Source organism: Stegostoma tigrinum, chromosome 18 (assembly GCF_030684315.1).
Source record: "Stegostoma tigrinum isolate sSteTig4 chromosome 18, sSteTig4.hap1, whole genome shotgun sequence".
In the NCBI taxonomy this organism is placed as follows: Eukaryota; Metazoa; Chordata; class Chondrichthyes; order Orectolobiformes; family Stegostomatidae; genus Stegostoma; species Stegostoma tigrinum.
In genome coordinates, this window is record NC_081371.1 from 31,017,601 (window position 1) to 31,037,867 (window position 20,267).

At 41.3% G+C, this 20,267-nt stretch overlaps 1 protein-coding gene across 11 annotated transcripts in view; it reads right to left on the reverse strand.

Annotated features, from left to right (window-relative positions):
- dock4 (dedicator of cytokinesis 4) overlaps nt 1-20,267 on the reverse strand; it is a 402,360-nt gene that overhangs the window by 25,604 nt on the left and 356,489 nt on the right. For all 11 annotated transcript variants that reach the window (XM_048548410.2, XM_048548411.2, XM_048548409.2 and 8 more), the window contains 2 exons: nt 10,547-10,668; nt 2,512-2,632 (listed from right to left, as the gene is read on the reverse strand). In XM_048548410.2, the coding sequence (XP_048404367.1) occupies nt 2,512-2,632; nt 10,547-10,668 (243 nt within the window). The remainder of the gene's footprint in view (nt 1-2,511; nt 2,633-10,546; nt 10,669-20,267) is intronic.

Consider the following 20,267-nt stretch of genomic DNA (forward strand, 5'->3'; position numbering starts at 1 on the left):
AGGTCAAGGAAAGTTTAGCTAGCATAGCAACAAATCAATCATATGTCATCGAAAAGCATTTGGATGCAGGTGAAGTTACTGTATGTTTCATACAGCCCCACATAATCATCATAATAAAACATAGGTGACTATCAAGAAAACATTCTACCATGTAAAGCAGCCAATCAAATCTCAATAAGTCAGAAAAATGTAGATAATTAAATAATTGTAGTCTAGCTCCTAAAATTGCATGTCACTTTTTGTTAATTTAAACAATATATAAATACACTGGTGACTGATACCAAAGTTAGTCTGATATTGTCAATGCTGGATAAATAAGAAGCTCAGGAACTGTGAACTTAAAAGTGCCATAAAACATACATTCTTTCATCATCCACACAGTGTAGCTGCAGCCTATACCAGCTCCTAGATGCATAATGTAATGCATCAAAGGATTTTCATTTCCCAAACCTGCCATCTCTACCATCGAGCAGACAACAGGAATACAATCAGCTCCAAGAGCTGCTTCAAGTCATACACTGTCCTGACTTGGAAATATGTACACTTCAGCCACTCCTGTTTTTCATCCACTGTCCTCCCTTGGTGACAGCATCCCACAAACAGAACATCAGTTTTCATACGTACACTGATGACATCCAATTCTAGCTCATTACCAGCACTTTGACCCCTCCATTTGTCAGATTACTGATTCAATACTTGGTACAAGATGAGCAAAAATACTCTCCAGTTAAACTCTGGGAAAATGGAAAACATTATTTTTCAATCCCTGTGTCAAACTTATTTCTTTTGTTGTAGACTACATTCTTTCCCTCTGGCCATCGTTAAAGCCTAAATCAGACAGTCTGCAACATTGGTATCATATCTTACCCAGAGACGAGCTATCAAAGATATATTTGCACTACCACTCAGATTACTTATTTCCACATCCATAACTTTGCTCAGCTTCATCCATACCACAGCTTCTCTGCTTCTAAAATCCCATTTGTGCCCGTTAGGATAACATAGATATATGACATTTGATCTAATCAGTCCATATGGTATTGATGCTCCACTGGTCAGTAACAATATCCACAATGTCTTTTGGTATTTCAAAAAGTTACAAGCTTAATATCACTTCTGAGCCATTTCTTTTTCCTGGCCCAAACTGGGCTAAAAAGAAACACTGCAGCTTTCCAAACGTGAACATCAAGTAATCAGAAAGCACATGTTCCTGAAGAGTCTCCAATTAGTTCAAAACCCAGTTAGTTCCGATCAAAGTGCCAAATTGTCTTTGTAAGAACAGAGACTCTGCAATTCCTGAATAAGATCAGTAGGTGAGAGGAGAAGATGGGACTTGCCAATACTTAGTGAAACCTGGTAGAAGTACATTATAATAGACTGCATATACCTATCTCCCAAAAACTGGAACTGTAAGCCCAATTGGGAGTTCAGATGGGAATTCATAAAGTCAAGATTCTTACACAGGGTCATTTATTAGTCTCTATTTCATTGCATGCTGCTGAAATTACTGGTGCAAATGTTACGTACTAGTGCGCAAAGCAGAGAACCTCTCCCAGCCCTCAACAGGCTTTGAATGTAAATTAATCAATTGGATTTACTGGTGGTGGTAAATGGATGAATGAGATACAATGGGTCATTTGGTGACAGGGAAAAAAAAAAATCAGTTGCGTAAGAGCAGCTCTGGTTATAAAAAAAATCCTTCTCCCATGCAACCAAGGAAAGTTACCTCAACATCAGTGACAGATACTTTAATGAACAGTTCAGTTTTATAGTCCTCCCACACATCTCATAAATGAAAAAGAAGCTACAACTGCACAGTTTTCCACTGATGGAGACAACCCTTATGCCTAACTAAATTTATTTTCCAAACTGAAACAAATAATGGCACAGAGAATGACACAAATGTATGTGCAATATGTATCTGCAGTTGGACAGTGCTTTCAGAATAAAATATTGTGGACTGCAGCAGTTCATGAAGGCAGATCGCCACCATCTTCTCAAAGGTAATTAGGGACATGCAATAAATGCTAGCCCAGCCAGCAACACCCATATCCTTTGAGTGAATAAAATAAAAACTTGAGCCATCTTCCATCTTGCCTCAGCAAAATCTATTGTACAGTAATGTCTCATTTTTGAAACTGACTTACGTCAGTGGAAGCAACTCAGCTCCATAAATTTAGCCAGTTCAAAGTACAGAGATGTGGATCAAAACCAGACACATTGATTTGAACAATACTATTAGGGTTGGAGGTCAATTAGTTCCGTTTGCTGGATAGCTGGTTTGCAATGCAGAGGGAAACCAACAGCGTGGCTTCAATGCTTGCACCAGCTAGGTTACCCTGAAGGATTCTGTTCCTTCAATTTCTCCTCTCACCTGAAGTGAGGTGACCCTCAGATTCGATTACCACTTGTCATCTCTCAAACGAGAGAGCAGTCCTACGGCCTGGGAGGATGACAATGACTTTACCTCGACTATTAGAGTGGTTTCCATTTGGAGAAGACGTGATATACCTGCATTTGAAAGACTTCGTCAGAGCTTTCAGACTGCCCAGTGATGTTGCTAACTTCAGCTGATGCTTGTGATGACAATGAAGAAGAGGAGTACCTGTTGAACGCTGGGTAACTTAATGGGCTGCAAAAAAAAAGCATACACCAGGGTTAACAAACTGACATTGTTTATTTTGTAGCATTGGTAGATGATTTGCTGCATTGAAAGAAATTTAAACTACTGAACAAGTGATTTAAATTTTTGAAACTCAACGAGTTTACAACTTTCCTTATTGAACCTTGGTGAATTAAAGGACAGGAGGTACTCAGGCAAAACAGTACAGAAATAAGGCACTCTCTTCAGAATGCTTCATATGGAAGGCTGGTTACTCATTGAGAGTTTGTTTGATATTTAAACATAACCAGTTTCTTACAGCTCTAAAAGGGTGGATTCTTGAAGTTCGCAACTCAGTCTCAACTGACACACGTGAGCTGTCAAGAATTTTGCAGGAGCTAGATTTGCCATTGTCTGCTGAGTTGTCTATAAACAATGTGTAATACAAGGTTATAAAAAAACAAACAATTGTGGATGCTGGAGATCAGAAACAAAAACAGAAATTGCTGGAAAACTCAGCAGGTCTGGCAGAAAGCAGAGTTAGCATTTTGGAGCACTGACCTTTCCTTAGTGTTCTGAAATGTTAACTCTGCTTTCTCTTTAATGCATAGAATGTTTTGAAGGGTTATGAGGGGGATCACCGTCACCTTCAAACTGAAGTGAATTTCTTGACACATCAACCAAAAAGCAGCTGCAGGAAATCCCAAACTGGAATGTTTCCAGTTAAGACCTGAGAGTTGTAGTGCAGGAATTGGAAAGGAAAAGAGAATTGGATGTCAAAATATGAAAGTGTTGAGAGATTAATGATCATAGACATGTGCCTGCATAGGTTTAAGTTAGAAATGTAAGTCTGCCTTTGCAAGAACTACGTATGTTTTATTACTACTATTTTGGAAACAAAATTTGGATTATTAGTCGTTTAATAAAATCTGAAGTACAAGTAGAAATGTGTGGTCGCTTAAGAGTCATACAGTAGGGAAACAGACCAGTTTGTTAAACTGAACTTGTCTAATTTGCCTGCGTGTGGCCCATATCCCTCTGAACCGTTCCTTTCCGTACCTGTCCAAATGCCTTTCAAATATTGTAACTGTACTGGCGACTACCAGTTCCTGAGGCAGCTTGATCCATATCCAACACCACCCCTCTGTGAGAAAAGGGTGCCCCTCAGGTCACTTTTAAATCTTTCACCTCTCACTCTAAACCAATGCCCTCTAGTTTTGAACTCCCCTACCCTGGGGAAAAGATCTTGGGTAAAGACCTTATCCATACCTCACATGCTTTCATAAATCTCTATAGAGGTCACTCCTTAGTCTCTTACGTTCTAAGGGAAACAGTCCCAGTCTGTCCAACCTCGCCTAATAATTCAAAACCCTCCAGTCTTGGTTGGCATCCTTGTAAATCTTCCCTTCCAGTTTAAGAAGATCCTTCCTACTGTCGGGTGACCAGAACTGTAAGCAGTACTTCAAATATGGCCTCACCAATGTCTTGTACAGTCGTAACATGAATTTGTGCTACAGACAGTACATAAGAGTCAGTGGATATGAACAAGCAGGTCCAAAGCAATAAATAGTTTTTGTCAATCAGTCACCAGTCAATCCTGTGGGCCCCTCAAGAAAATTTGTCAGTCATCACTCTTCTTTACTGACAGTGCTCTACCAACCTATCAAATCTACTTGCTTGGAAACTACGTGGGCCTCTGAACCATCTGATATTTTAGTGGATCAGAGCTGTAATGGAGCACCATGAGAACACTGCTCACTACAGCAGAAAAATTAAGATTTGCTTTCAAAATGGGTACAAAATCCCAAGGGTCCTGACAGTTAAAATTTCTCAATGGATGCATGGAAAATTGTCTAAGTGCTAATCTCTGTGTAGTGATTATAATGAGGTCAGCCAGGCGAACCTCATAGAATGTGAGTTCCCTAATTACCCAGGTGAACAAGCCCAATCAGGGAGCCCTGGCTGACAGAAATAAACAGAAGTGTCAGACACCCTGTTCACTTGGACAGCTGGCTCTGAGAGAGCTGGATCAGTGTCAAGAACTCTCCACATGCAAATAAAAGGTGGCTTGGTGACTGGAGTCTGGCCTCTGTGGGCTTATTTCAGGGGCAATGATAGAAAAGTACACTCCTGAAGGAATTTGCTCACAGCAGTCATCTTTGAGTTTTAATGTGGAGGTGCCGGTATTGGGCCAGGTGAACAAAGTCAGAAGTCACACAACACCAGGTTAGGATCCAGCAGATTTTTCTGAAATCAGAAGTTTTTGGAGGGCTACTTCGTCGTTAAGTTATTTGGGACTTTGAAAAATGGTAAATTGCTTTTTGCAGCTGGAAAAATACCAACCCCTCGCATACAGAATTTATACACAAAGCTGGTGGGAGGGGGAGGGGGAAACTATCCTTCAAGAAGCTGGACATGAGCAATGTGTACTTGCAATTGCAGTCAGATGAGGATTCCCAGAATTATTGGCCATAAGGGATTGTACCAATATACGAGATAGCCATCTGGGATATCGTCAGCCTATGCAACGTTTCAACAGACAATACAGAACATTTTACAAGGTCTACCCCAGGTCACCATTTATATAGATGACATGCTAATAATGGGGAAGACCATGAAGGAGCACTTAGAGAACTTGGACGTAATCCTTAATTGTTTCTCCAGGGCAGGTATATACCTTAGAAAGGAAAGTGTGTATTCCAAGCACCCCAAGTGACTGCTGGTGGTACTGCCCTAGACGAATTCATAATGGTTTTAAATTTTCTGGACAGACTCCCAGTCAGAGCTTGTGATGATGGGTGAAACCAAAGGGCCATCACAATCAGAACTGAAAACTTTTCGGACCTGGAGAGATTAGATCAGAGTAGAGGATGGCACATTATTATGGGGAGCAAGAGTGTTTGTCCCGTGCATTGTTGCCACCAGGTACTGGCTGAACTCCACCAGGGTTATCCAGTTAGGTCTGGTGGCCAGGATTGGATACAGACTTAGCTGCATGGTGAGGCAGTACCCAAAGTGCCAAAAAAAGTTATCAGGAGCAGCTCCACCAACATTTGTGGGAATGGCTGGGTAAGCCCTGGATTTGGTTACATGTTGGCGATGCAGGTCCTTTCATGGGCTCAATATTCTTAGTCATTGTAGATGCTTGCTCGAAGTGGCTGGACATGCATATAGTTCATTTGTCAAACATAGGAACAGCAATCAAAATGCTACACACATCTTTTGCAATACATGGACGTCTGGAATTGTTGGTCATCTATAACAGGCCATCATTTACCAGCAGAGAATTTGAGTATTTCCTAAAGATGAATGATATTCACATAAGGACAGTTTCGTACCATCCATCATCCAATGGACTGACAGAAAGAGTAGCCCAAACTTTGAAGACAGGCTTAAAATAAACAGTCTCAAGTTTCTCTCAATACCAAACTATCTCAGTTCCTATTTGACGACAGATCCACCCCTCAAGCAACTACTGGGGTAGCTCCAGCAGAGTTGCTAATGGGGAGAGGACTCCACACGAGGTTGATTCTGATCTTCCCTGACCTGGGGGCGGGGAAATGGCATCAAGGACACCAACGCCAGACAGTTTATTTCGGGGACAAAGTGTGGTGTAGGAACCATGGGAACAGCTCTACATGGGTAAGAAGCATGGAGGTCAGGTCCAGTGACATATAAAGTTTAGGTAGCTGCAACAGTCCTGAACAAGCTTGTAGATTTTATAAAAGCTGCAAACTCATTAATGGCGTGGGAGCAAAACATGCCTGGCTACTCGACAGGCTCTCTGACTTCTGGATCCTGTGGGATCCCCCTCTCCATTAAGCATTGAAGAGATCTTGGATCAGTGTCAAGGATTCTCTATGTGTAAATAAAGTTGTTGACAGGATACCAGCCTCCAAAGAGTTATTTCACTCAGAATGAGATTCTAAGATCAGAAGACATAGGAGCGGAAATAAGGCTATTCTGCCCATCGACTGCGTCCCGCCATTCATTCATGGCTCATAAGTTTCTCATACCCATTCTCATGCTTTCTCCCCAGAACTCTTGATCTCTTTGACAATCAAGGTCCTATCTCTATTTTAAATATACTCAATGACCTGGTCTCCACAGTTTTCTATGGCAATGAATTCCATAGACTCATCACTCTGGCTGAAGAAGTTTTTCCTTATCTCTGTTCTAAAGGGTTTTCCCTTTACTCTAAGGTTGTGCCCTTGGGTCCTATCTCTGCTGCCAATGGAAACACCTTCCCAGCATCCACTCCATTCAGGCCATTCAGTATTATGTCAGTTTCAATTATATCCCCCCTCATACTTCTAAACTCCATTGCGTATAGACAGAGCCATCAAACGTTTCTTATAAGTTAAGCCTTTCAATCCTGGGATGATTCTCGTGAACCTCATCTGGAGCTGCTCCAGGGCCAGTATATTCTTCCTGAGACATGACGCCCAAAATTGCTCACAATACTCCAAATGTGGTCTGACCAGCGCTTTATAAAACCTCAGGAGTACTTCCCTTCTTTTACATTCTTGAGCTCTCGGAATAAATGCCAACATTGTATTTGCCTTTCTAACTACCGACTCAACTTGCAAGTTTACCTTAAGAGAATCCTGGACAAGGACTCCCAAGTCCCTTTGCACTTCAGACCTCTGAATTTTTTCTCCATTTAGAAAGTCATCCATGCCTCTATTCTACCTACCAAATACATGAAGTTACCCTTTCCTATGTTGTATTCCATCTGACCCTTCATTGCCCACTCTCCTAACCTATCTAATTCCTTCTGCAGCCTCCCTGCCTCCTCAGTACTACCTGTCCCTTCACCTATCTTTGTATCATCTGCAAACTTTACCAGAATGCCCTCAGTTCCTTCATCTAGATCACTAATTGTAAAATGGAAAGTCGTGGTCCCAACACTGACCCTTGTGGAACACCACTAGTCACTGGCTGCATCCTGAGAAAGGCCCTTTTATTCCCACTCTCTGCTTTCTGCCAGGCAGCCAATCTTCTATCCATGCTAGCACCTTGCCTCCATCACCATGGGCCCTTATCCTACTTAGTAACTTCCTGAGTGGCACCTTGTCAAAGGCCTTCTGGACATCCAGGTAAATAACATCCATTGGCTCTCCTTGGTCTAACCTGCTCATTACCTCCTCAAAACATTCTAATGGATTTGTCAGGCATGAGCTCCCCTTGATCAAACCATGCTGACTTTGCTCTATTTTACCATCTACTTCTAAGTATTTGGAAATCTTATCCTTTATAACAGACTTCAAAATCTTACCAACGAATGAGATCAGGCTAATTGGCCTGTAACTTCTCGTCTTTTGCACTACTCCCTTCTGAAACAAGAGGGCGACATTATCAATTTTCCAGTGCTCTGGGACCCTCCCTGACTCCAGGAATTCTTGAGAGATCACCACTAATATCCCTGCATCTCTTCAGCTATCTCCTTCAGAACTCTGGGGTGTAGTCCATCTGGTGATTTATCCACCTTCAGACCTTTCAGTTTTTCCAGCACGTTCTCCTTGGTGATAGCCATCATACTCAGCTCTGTCCACCTGCTGACTTTGAATTTTTGGGATATTATTTGTGTCTTCCACCGTGAGGACTGATGCAAAGTAATTATTCAGTTCTTCAGCCTTTTCTTTGCTCCCTGTTGCTACTTCTCCAGCATCATTTTCCAATGGCTCAATGCCCACTTCTGCCTCTCTTCTGCCCTTTATATTTCCAAATAAACTCTTCTAATCTTCTTTTATATTACTGGTTACCTCACCCCCATATTTAATTTTTTCCCTCATTATTTTTTTCATTGTCCTCTGTTGGTCTTTATAGGCTTCCCAATCCTCTGGCTTCCTGCTGCCCTTCACCACATTATACGCTTTCTCTTTTGCTTTTATGCTATCACTGACTTCCTGTATCAGCCATGGTTGCCTCATTTTTCCTTTAATATGCTTCTTTTTCTGAGGCATGAATTTTTGCTGTCTCCAGAATTTATCCCAAAAACTCCTGCCGTTGCTGTTCCTCTGTCTTTCCTGCTAGGCTCCTCTCCTAGTCAATGACAATAGGAATGCAAATGCTGGAGAATCCTCGATAACAAAGTGTGGAGCTGGATGAACTCAGCGGGCCAAGCAGCATCTTAGGAGCACAACTGCTTGGCCTGCTGTGTTCATCCAGCTCTACACTTTGTTATCCTCTCCCAGTAAATTCTGATTAGCTCCTCCCTCATACCTCTAAAGTTGCCTTTATTCAACTGTAATACCATTACATCTGATTTCATCTACTCTCTCTCAAATTGCAGAGTAAATGCTATCATATTATGGTCAATGCCTCCTAAGGTAAAGGAACCCTTAAGCTCCCTTATCAAGTCTGCCTCACTGCACAACACTAAATCCAGTCTTGCCTGTTCCCTAGGTGGGTCCACCACAAGCTGCTCCAAAAAGCCATATCAGATCTTCCACTTAACCTTAGGAGCACAAAAGCTGATGTTTCGGGCCTAGACGCTTCATCAGAAAAAGCTTTTGTGGCTTTTTCTGGTGAAGGGTCTGGGCCCGAAACATCAGCTTTTGTGCTCCTAAGATGCTGCTTGGCCTGCTGTGTTCATCCAGCCCCACAATTTGTTACCTTGGATTCTCCAGCATCTGCAGTTCCCATTATCTCAGATATTCCACAAACTCGTTTTCTTGCAATCCACTACCAACCTGATTTTCCCAGTCCACCCGCATATTGAAATCTCCCACGATCACTGTAAACTTGCCTTTCTTACACACCTTTTCTATCTCCTAGTATATCTTGTGCCCCAATCCTGACTACTGTTTGGTAATTTCCATTATGGTTTTGTTTTACCTTTGTGGTTCCTCAACTCTACCCACACAGATTCAACAGCATCTGACCCTATTTTCTTTCTTGCTATTGATATAATTTCATTTCTTACTAATAAGGGAACACCGACCCCCTTGCCCACTTGCCTGTCTTTTTTATTGGATGTATATCCTTGGATATTTAGCTCCCAGTCCTGATCCCTTTGCAGCCACATCTCCATTATGCCCACCACATCATACCTGCCAATTTTGATAATTAGAACAGTCTTTTAACTTTAAATCTAAACAATTTTTTACCTTGCGCCAATCTGAATGAAAAGTGGTCACTTTAATATATGAAAAATAAACCACTATACTTTGTAGGGCCCCTGAAAGATCAACAAAGCCATCTATGTATGGATCCATAGGAAACAGGTGAGATCCTAAGTGAATATTTCACGTCAGTATCTACTGTGGAGAACTCACATACCTCTGAGATCTCACATACCCTGAGGTCACCGATCCAAAGGGTTCCTTCACATGAATTAGGATTGTTGCAGAAGGGCTGAATCAAACTGTCAGCATTGTGGGATTATAGTGATTAAATCAACCACTTGTATTTAACTCTACTACTGCTTTTTCTGTGGGTGGAGGGAAATAAAATTGTCGCTTGTGCTATGTTTATCCATTGGGAAATGGACTGAAGTTTGTGTTTTTGCAATCCCATGACCAATGTTTTCCTCTCCAGTATCTACTGAACTATGCTGTGAGTTTTCAAATGGGTAAAACCACTGTTAACATGGTGTTATTACTGTAGCCAAAATCTGGGTACAATTTGACCAAGTAGTGCCCAATTGAAAATATCTTTTTCAAATGATGTAAACATGTGAAATTATTTCAACAATGACGAACTGTGGGGTTACAAAAACATCATTTGAATTAAATTGTACTCTTTATCAAAAAGAATAATTACATGAAATTGTACAGTAATGGTCTTTCAGCTGCCTGATCTCATGGGTAATTAATGAGATGTGTAGAACACAACATTTCTTACTTTCATGCCCTCTGTATAAAACTAAGAAAATAATTAGAGATCTTATATGCAGAAAGCATTCATTTTAAAAAGAATTAGTTTTGGAGATCATCTTACCTACGCCTGTTAACAAGTCTGGCTCCATCTGGACTTATAGCACCCAGCGTAGGGTTCCTGCAAGTACGAGGGCTACCGTTGGTTAAGTGTATTGGGCTCACACGAGCATATCCTGGAAAATCCTGTAAATGGACAGAAAATATAGATTAACTGTCAAAATATGCAGTCATAGTAACAACACAGTGGTGTTTACAATTTGTCCTCCCAGGCAAAACATTACATAGCTAGAGCCGAATTTGAGGCTGCAGATGAAAATTTCAGCAGAGTAAATTTGAATCAGTACCACAACCATATCTATGTACTATCCTGCATGCTGAAATCAAGAATTACTTTGCTGTGTTTGTTGGAAACATCCAAACTTAGCTCAGCTTCTCAAAATAAATACTCAAGGACATATAGTCAGAGTCATGGAAATACAGAGCATGGAAACAGACCTTTCAGTCCAACTCGTCCAGGCTGACGAGATACCCTATATAAATCTACTCCCATTTGCCAGTTTTTGACCCAAATCCCTCTAAACCCTTCCTATTCATATATCCAGATGCCTTTTAAATGTTGTAATTGTACCCACCTCTACCATTCCTTCTTGCAGCTCATTCCGTACACGCACTACCCTCTGCATGAAAAAGTTTCCCCTTGGGGCCTTTTTATATCTTTCCCCTCTCACCTTAAACCTATGCGCTCTAGTTTCGGACTTGCCAGTCCTGGGGAAAAGGCCTTGCAGATTTACCCTATCCATGCCCCTCATGATTTTACAAACCTCTATAAGGTCACCCTTCAGCCTCTGACACTTCAGGGAAAATGGCCCCAGCCTTTTGAACCTCTCCCTATAGTTCAAAGCCTCCAACCCTGACAACATTCTTATAAATCTTTTTGGCACCTTTCTAGCTTCACAACATCTTTCCTATAGCAGGGAGACCAGAATTGCACGCAATACTCCAAAAGTGGCCGAACCAATGTCCTGTACAGCTGCAACATGACCTCCCAAGTCCTATAGTTAATACACTGACCAAATGTCTTCTTTCTGTCATAACTACCTGCGACTCCACTTGCAAAGAACTATGAACCTGCACTCCAAGGTCTTCTGGTTCAGCAACAGTTCCCAGGACCTTAGCATTAAGTGCATGCCCATAAAAAATAATAAAAATAAGGCTTTAATCTAGTATGCATGATCTGTTTGCCATTTTAAGCTCCTACTGTTTGGCAGTTCTTTTGGGCACAATTGCACTTTTAATACTAACATTATCAAAACTTTGGTAATGGCTTAAACCAAAGATTTACCAAATCAAAACTGAGTGGGATTGAATATCTGTACCAACAAGAGGAAAGCAATTATTAAATATTTCTCACTGATGCTCAGTTTGTGTTATGTCAGGGCCACTCAACTCCTGACTTAATTATTGTCTTTGTCCAAACATGGACAAAAGAACAAAACTCCAGAGTAACTTTCTTTTTCAGCATTTGATCAAGCGTGGCATCAAGGAGCCTTGGCAACATTGGAGTCGATGGGAATCTACTGGTCTGCAACATGCCAAACAAAAAGGAAAATGGCTGTGGTTGGTGGAGATCAATCATCTTATTCGGAGGGCATCTCTGCAGGAGCTCCTCAGGATAGTGACCTAGCATTGGCTATCTTCGGGGGCTTTAACGACCTTTCTTCCATTATAAGGTTAGAAGTGATTGCACAACGTTCCGCACCATTCATGACTTCTCGGATAGTGAAGAAGCTGCTGTCTGTCTGCAGCAAGGCCAACAATTTGGGCTGATAGATGACAACACATGTTCAGATGAAAGAAGAAGTGCAAGCCAATTGGTCATCTTAAACAAGTCAAACTTGAATCAATTCCCCCTGACATTCAATGGTATTATAGTTGCTAAGTTCTCTACCATCAAATCCCTGGGGTAACACTGACCAGTAACTGAATTGGAACTAACTGTACATGAATACTGTGGCTACAAGAGCAGCGCAGAAGCTAGGAATTCTACAGCAAGAAATCTACCCCCTGCCTTCTCAATGCCTGTAAGTGATCTATAAAGAAACAAGTCCGGATTGTGACAGAATACTTTCCACTTGTCTGGGTGGTGCAATTTCAGCAACACTCATGAAGATCAACCCCATCTAGATCAAAGGTGTCTGCTTCATCTGCACAGATATCCATCACTTTGAACATTCACTCCTTCACCAGTGGCACACCATGTAGCAGTAAGATGCTGTGCAGCAACTCATAATTCCTTTGGCTGCACCTCCCGATCACAACAACCGAGAAGGATGTGGGGAGCAGATAGATGGGAACACTGCCATTTGCAAGTTTTGTTTCAAGCTACACTCAACCCTGATTTGAAACTAGATCACTATTCCATCACCATTGAGGGACCAAAATCCTCAAACTCCATTCCCAACAGAATTATGGATATGCCTAACCCCAATGACTGTAGCAGCTCAAGGCAGCAGCTCACCATCACATTATCAAGAGCAAGTTAGGATGCACAACAAATGCTGACCTAGTCAACAAGGTCCACAAGCCCTGACCGAACAAAAAATTTCATAGTAACATGATCAAAATGTATACATTGATGCAATTTTTAAAAATTTAAGAAATCAGTGCAGGAGTAGGTCATCCAACCCTTTGGGGCATCATCAGCATTCAGTAATATCAAACACCGTTTACTTGCACCACCCCTGTATTATTTGACAATTTTAATATGTAGAAATCTATTAATGCAAGTCTTAAACAGAATCAATGACAGAGTCTCCACAGTCCTCTGGGGAAGAAAATTTGAAAGATATACCTACTCTAAGCTAAGAAATTCCTCCTCCCTTCAATTGTAAATGATTTGCTATTTATTGTGCCCACTTGCACCCCTGGGTCAGCCAGTGGAAATCTACCCTATCAATCCCTATTAGAATTTTGTATGATTGAATGAGATCACCTCTTATTCTTCTAAACTCCAGAAAATATAGACCCAGTCAAGGTAATCTTTGCTCATTCAACAATCCCTCCATCACAGGGATTAATTTGGTGAACCTTTGTTGGCAAGTGTATCTTTGTGTCGATAAGGAGACTAGAAGTGCACACTGTGGGCAGTCTCACCATATAATAATCTTTATTTATCTATGATATCTCATAAAATAGATCATTTGCCTTCCTAATTATTTGCTGTACCTACCAATCAACTTACAGTCGATCGTGATTATGAACATCCAAGTTGTTTAGACTGTTAACACCTTTTTAAGATTCATTCATTAGACAATAGGCATTATTGTCTTAACAGGTATTTAATGCTCATCTCAAATTGACCAGAGGGCCCTAAGGGTTAACCGTGTGGCTTTGGATCTGGAATTACATGTAGGCCAGACTGTGTAAGGACAGTCTCCACATCCCACATCCCCCACCAACCAACTCCGCTGCTCACTCCCCCCACCCACCTCCCACCCCCCCAGCAAATGGAGGTTAGTACATAACAATGGTTTTTATGACAGTCAGCAGGGGTTACATGATTGCCATCAGGCTAGTTCTTTTATTTCAGATTTTTATTGAATTCAAATGTCACCATCTGTCATGCAAGGATACAAATCCATGTGTCCAGATCTTCAGCCTAGGGTTCTGGACCAGTGACATTACTGCCGCACCGCCTCCTCCCAGCCTCTAAACGTTTAAGAAATACTCTATTTCTGTTTTCCAACCAAAGTAGGTTATCATACATTTCTCCACATTGTATTCCAGCTGCTAAATTTTGCCCACTCACTGTCGATCTCCAAACGCCCTTGAAGACTCTTTACATCACCCTCAAAGCTCCCACTAGTCTCAAGTCTCGTGCCATCTGAAAACTTGTAATTTAATCCTCACACATCTTTGGTATAGACAGAGTGTAGCTGCTGCACACGCACTGACCCTTACCATACCCCACAAATCATGAACCATTAGTCAGTTTTCAGCCAGTATGCTATATCCCCATCCCTCCACTCCCGATTCCATTTGCGCTCTTTTTGTTTATTAACCTCTCAGGTGGGACCTTATAAAGTTTTATGAAAATTCAAATGTATCACACCTACTACTTCCCCTCTCCATTCTTTTCAATACATCATCAAAGAAGTACAACAGGTTTGTTAAGCATGATTTCTTTTTCCTAAATACATGTTGACTCTGCCCAATCCTACCAATATTTTGTAAGCATCTTGTCATCACTTTCTTTGTAATAGGTTTTAGCATTTTCCCTCTGACTTATGTTAGACTAACAGGTCTGTGGTTCTCCATTTTCTCTCTGTCTTCTTTCTTAAATAACAGCATTATACATAGAATTTTGAAAGATGACTACCAATGCTTTAACACCTCTACAGCCATTTCTTTCAAAATTTTGATATAGAACATCGGGTCCAGAGGATTTATCGGCATTAAGTCCCTTCAACTTCTTTAGTCCTTGTTTTAAACTAATAATATTAACATCTTGTAGTGCTTTGGTTACACTAGTCCCTAGATTCTCCATTATGTTTAGGTCACAAATAATTTCCTCTGTGAATATAAAGGCCAAGTGTTTGTTTCATTTCTCTGCCATTTCATTTCTTTCATTTTTAAATTCTCCTGACTCTATGTAGCTTACATACCCATTAAGGCTTTTACAGCCTGCGTTTATGTTTCCTGCTAGTTTACTATCATTTCTATATTCTCTTGGCTTTCCTTTTCAAAAGTCTGAAATTTTTCCCGTGAGTGAAAGTAAAAGCAAATGAAGAAGACAGCAGGCTATATAATTCAAACCTGTTCTACGATTCAATAATAACATGGCTTAACTGTTACTCCTCTATTCTTTGGACAACCTTCCCAACTAGAGTGACCATGAAATCCCTATCCTGTAGAGGTAGGCCATTCTGCCCAGTGAGCTCACACTGACCCTCTGAAGACCATCCTGACCTCCTACCCTATCCATTTATTTCAATGATTAATCCATGTAGCCCGCACACCTTTGGACTGTGGAAGGAAACCAGAGCACTGGGGGAGGAAACCAGAGGAGGCTCACTCAGTTGTGGGGAGAATGTGCAAATTCCACACAAACAATCGCTCCAGGGTGGAACTGAACCCAAGGTCCCTGGGGCTGTGAGACATCAGTGTTAACCAACAAGCCACTGTGTTGCCCAAGTGTTCAAAATTTTGAACTGGGACTCATTAAAAAGCTAACAGAGGGCACGTACTGACTGACACGTTGGAGGATCAATGGCAAAAGCTCCTTAAAGGTATGAAGTCCTGTAACGACATTTCCTGGAATATTTTAAGCCACTGTTGGCATTCAGTTATTGAAGACAGCCATCAGAGAAAAGGCTTGCCATGCACATGATAAGTAAAATTGTGTTTCAGCTTTTATTTCAAACTGATCAAAAATCAAATAATCTTCAATGAATTTCAACTTGATGGAAACCCAAAGGCTGACTTCAATGCGCAGTATGACTGAGAATTCTGCCTCAGTCAAGCCTTCATCTCTGACTACGAGCCAGTGATGTAGATTTTCATCATTGCAACAGGTTAAGTCAGCAGTGACAGCAACCCAGCCTCACAGGAATAAAATAAATAATATACAGTGTCCTGTGGGACAGCCCATCTGGCAGGAATGCTGCAGAATAAGTAACCACTGAAGCAGAGATGATGGGGTCTAGGCCTGAAACGTCAGCTTTTGAGCTCCTAAGATGCTGCTTGGCCTGCTGTGTTCATCCACCTCCACATTTTGTAAACACTGAGGGAGGGCTGCCCCAAACATTGAATACCTGGGTGCAGAACTCAGATTCCTGCTTACTACCTCTCACTCTCTGTTCCAGCTCATAAGTCCGTACTCACCCATACTCCCAGTTCCATATTTTTAAATTAACTCATGGGACAAGGCCAGCATTTATTGCCAATTCCTAATACACAGATGGCAGTTAAGAGTCAACTGCATTGCTGAGGGTTTGGAGTCACATGTAAGTTATGTCAACTACTGTCACCCTAATGGGCCAGATAGGGTTTTGCCAACAATCAACGTCATTAGATCCTTAATTCCAGACTTGAATTGAATTCAAATTCTGCCATCTGCCATGGTGGGATTCAAATCTGGGTTCCCAGAACATAACCTGGGTCTCTGAATTAACAGTCTAGCAATAATACCACTAGGCTAGGACCTCGCCATAGATCATACATCAATTAAAACTCAACCACAGCCAAATTGATTCAAAGCCCAGGGAAACCTGCCCAACAAACTCAACCCACAACCCTCAAGAACCGCAAACCACAACCCGCATTCGAGAATTTTGTGGAGATGAAAACGTGCACATTTCAGCAACCGGGCCAAAACTATCAAGATGTCTGGTCATTTAGTTTAATAACTGAATTTCAACCAGTAAAATATGTACAGCTAACTGTTCTTGATAAAAGAACAGCCTCAGGCAACTGTGTGCATTTTGCACATTTTCCGAGTGTCTGATTGGGTTTCCTCTGGGTGCTCTGGTTTCATCCTGCAGTTCAAAGCTGTGCAGATTAGGTGGTTTGGCCATACCAAATTACCCACAGTGTTGAGGGTGGGAAATGCAAGCATAGGGCAGGGGGGTGGGTCAGGGTGGGTAGCACTTTGGAGGGTTCCCAGATTTCCAACACCCTCTGGGTGAAAATGTTTTTCCTTATCTTCTCTAAACCTTCTGACCTTACCTTAAATCTGCGCCCCTGGTCACTGATCCCTTCATTAAGGGGAATAGTTATTCCTGTCTGGCCTATCTATGCCCCTCATAATTTTATAGATCTCAATCATGTTTCCTCTCAATGTCTTCTGCTCCAAGGAAAACAGCCCCAGTCTATGCAATGTCTCTTCGTAACTGAAACTCTTTAACTTAGGCAACATTCTGGTAAATCTCCTCTACATCTTTTCCAATGCTATCACATGCCTCCATAATGTGGATATCAGAACTATACACAGTACTCCACTTGTGGCCTACCCATCTTTTTATATTTTCAACATAACCTCATTACTCTTAAAACCTATGCTGCAACTAATAAAGGCAAATATCCCATATGCCTTCTTAATCACTTTATCCACTTGTCCCACTACCTTAAGGGGATTTTGCACAAGCTTCCCAGGATCCTACTGTTCATCTTGTATTCCCCTGCCTTGTATGTCTTGCCTAAGTGCAGCACCACATATTTATTTGGATTGAATTTCATTCACCACTGCTCAGTCCATCTGACCAGCCCATCTATATCCTCTGGTAATCTAAGGCTATCCTCCTCACTATGGACCACCCTGCCAATATCTGTGTCATCTGCAAACTTACTAATTAACCCACTTACATTCAAGTCTAAATCATTTATAAACAGCAAGGGACCAATACTGACCCCTGTGGGATCCCTCTGTACAGACATCTAGTCAGAAAAACACCCATCAATCATCACCACTGACTCCTGCCAGTTGCCTAATTGTGGATCCAATTTGCCAAATTTCCTTGGATCCCAAGGACTCTTACCTTTGCTATCGGTCTCCCATGTGGGATCTTACCAAAAATCTTGCTGAGGTCCAAGTAGAGTACATCAAATGCACTGCCCTTACCTACACCTGGTCATCTCTTCAAAAAAACATAATCAAGTCAGTCAGACGTGACCTCCCCTTAACAGAACCATAATGACTGTTCTCGTTTAAATGCAGATCAATTTTGTCTTTCAGAATCACTTCTAGTAGTTTCCCCACCATCAAGGTTAGAGTGACCATCCTGTTCCTGGTTTATCTGTTGTTCCCTTCTTTAATACTACTATCATAAGGGATGTCCTTCAATCCTCTGGCACTTCTTCTCTGGGCAGAGAGAATACAAATGCCCCTGTTAATTCCTCCCTTGCCTCACTCAACAGCCTGGGATAAATTTCAAGAGCTAGAATAAATTTATCTAATTTTAAGTCTGCCAAAGCATGAAGAATCACCTGTCTATCTATGCTAATTTCTTTAATGGTATTACAGACCTTCTCTCTGATTTCTATACCCATATCGGCTCTTTCACGCGAGAAGTTATTCATTGATAACATGATCCATTTTGTCTGGTTCCATGCATAACAAAGGCTCCATGCACAACCAATGTGGTCCTTAATGGGCTCCACTCTTTCCCTCATTATCATTTTACGCTTAAAATACCTGTAAAATAAATTAGGGTTTTCCTTTATTTTGACTGCCAATGTCCTTCCATGTTCCCTTTAGCTCCCCTATCTTTCTTTTAGGTTCCCTCTTATACAATACATACTTCTTGAAGGCTTCTATTGTTTTGAGCCTTTGTTGTCTGTAATAAGCCTCCCTTGTTCCTTTAAGCCAATAAATCATCTAGGGTTCACAGGATTTATTGGTCCTGCTCTTTTTCTTTGTTGAAATATGTTGTTAGCCCTGTATGCTCCACATTTCCCTCTCAAATCCATCCTACTGTTCAGAGACAGATTTACTGGAAAGTATCCACTCCTAGTCTACCCTGGCCAAGTCATAACTGATCTTATTAAAATCAGCCTTCCTCCAATTAAGAACTTTGATTTCAGGCCCATTCTTGTCCTTTTCCATAACGATCTTGAATCTAAGAGAGTTATGATTGCAGTCTTCACAATGCTTCCTCATTGATACTTCAACGAGTTCATCAACAGTAAGTCTAGGATGGCCTCCTCTCTTAAAGCACCTTGTAGTTGTTGGCTTAAACAGCTGAGAGTGGACTTAAGTATTCCACTCCCACCAAACCTTTTACACAATGACTACACCAGTTAATGTGGGGGAAGTTGAAATCCCCTATTAATAGACAGCAGAAGGCATGTCAGAATGTCCAGTGGTATTCTGCAGGGTGCACAAGTTCACCACCAACCATTTACCACATGGTGAAGTATGTGGCCCTAACTTCAAGGAACTGGAGTTTTGTTTGTTGACATTGTAATCAGCAAAGCTGATCACTCCAACTGCATTGATGTCCTCCTTGTTTCCTTGTTGTTAGCTGGTTTCTGGTAAACCTGCGCAGCAAGCAACTACTCCCGTGCATCTTGACAAATCCTCAGCCAAGGACTAGAGGGGTCTTCTAGAGCAATTCAGGTATTGGAAGCATTTCAGCACCAGGAACTTCTCTAACAGCTTTTCCATTTTGGAGTTCAAGGCTCCAACCAATGCCTAGCTCTTTAACACACATAACATGCATTCAGCAGCAGAAAGGACCCCATACCAGTGTTATTTAAATGATTCATCACCAATTTACAAGTTATTTACAAGTGGCTCTTACGATTATAGAAATGTTTGATAGATTGTGCTATTATTAAAGTTGATGTCTACAGAGAGTGTACAGCCTCTAAGCTGTCTCTGCATGGTGGTAATTAAAGCATCTATATCTGGGACCAAGTACTGTGAGCAGAATTCTTGAAGTCAGAACCAATGCCTTCAATGTGTCCAACATTATCTGTTTCAACTTCAATTTTAAAGAGACTACAATATTCTGTTTTTCAACTTATGTTTAAAATTCCAAGCTTCGGTTTTAGTCAGAAAATGGAAACTTTGTTTTTCTAAGACTGCCTCATCAAACTCTTTAAAATCTCTCTCTCTCTGAGGTCACTCCTTCTACTGGAAAAGAGAAGACAGGAGGGGGCCTAACCCATTCAAAGCCTGCTATTGAGTATAACTTCTGAGCACTGGAAATCATTTCAATTAATAGTTTTTGCAATGTTTCTAGAGTCTTGTTATGGAGGCCATATTGTGCACAGTAGTCTAA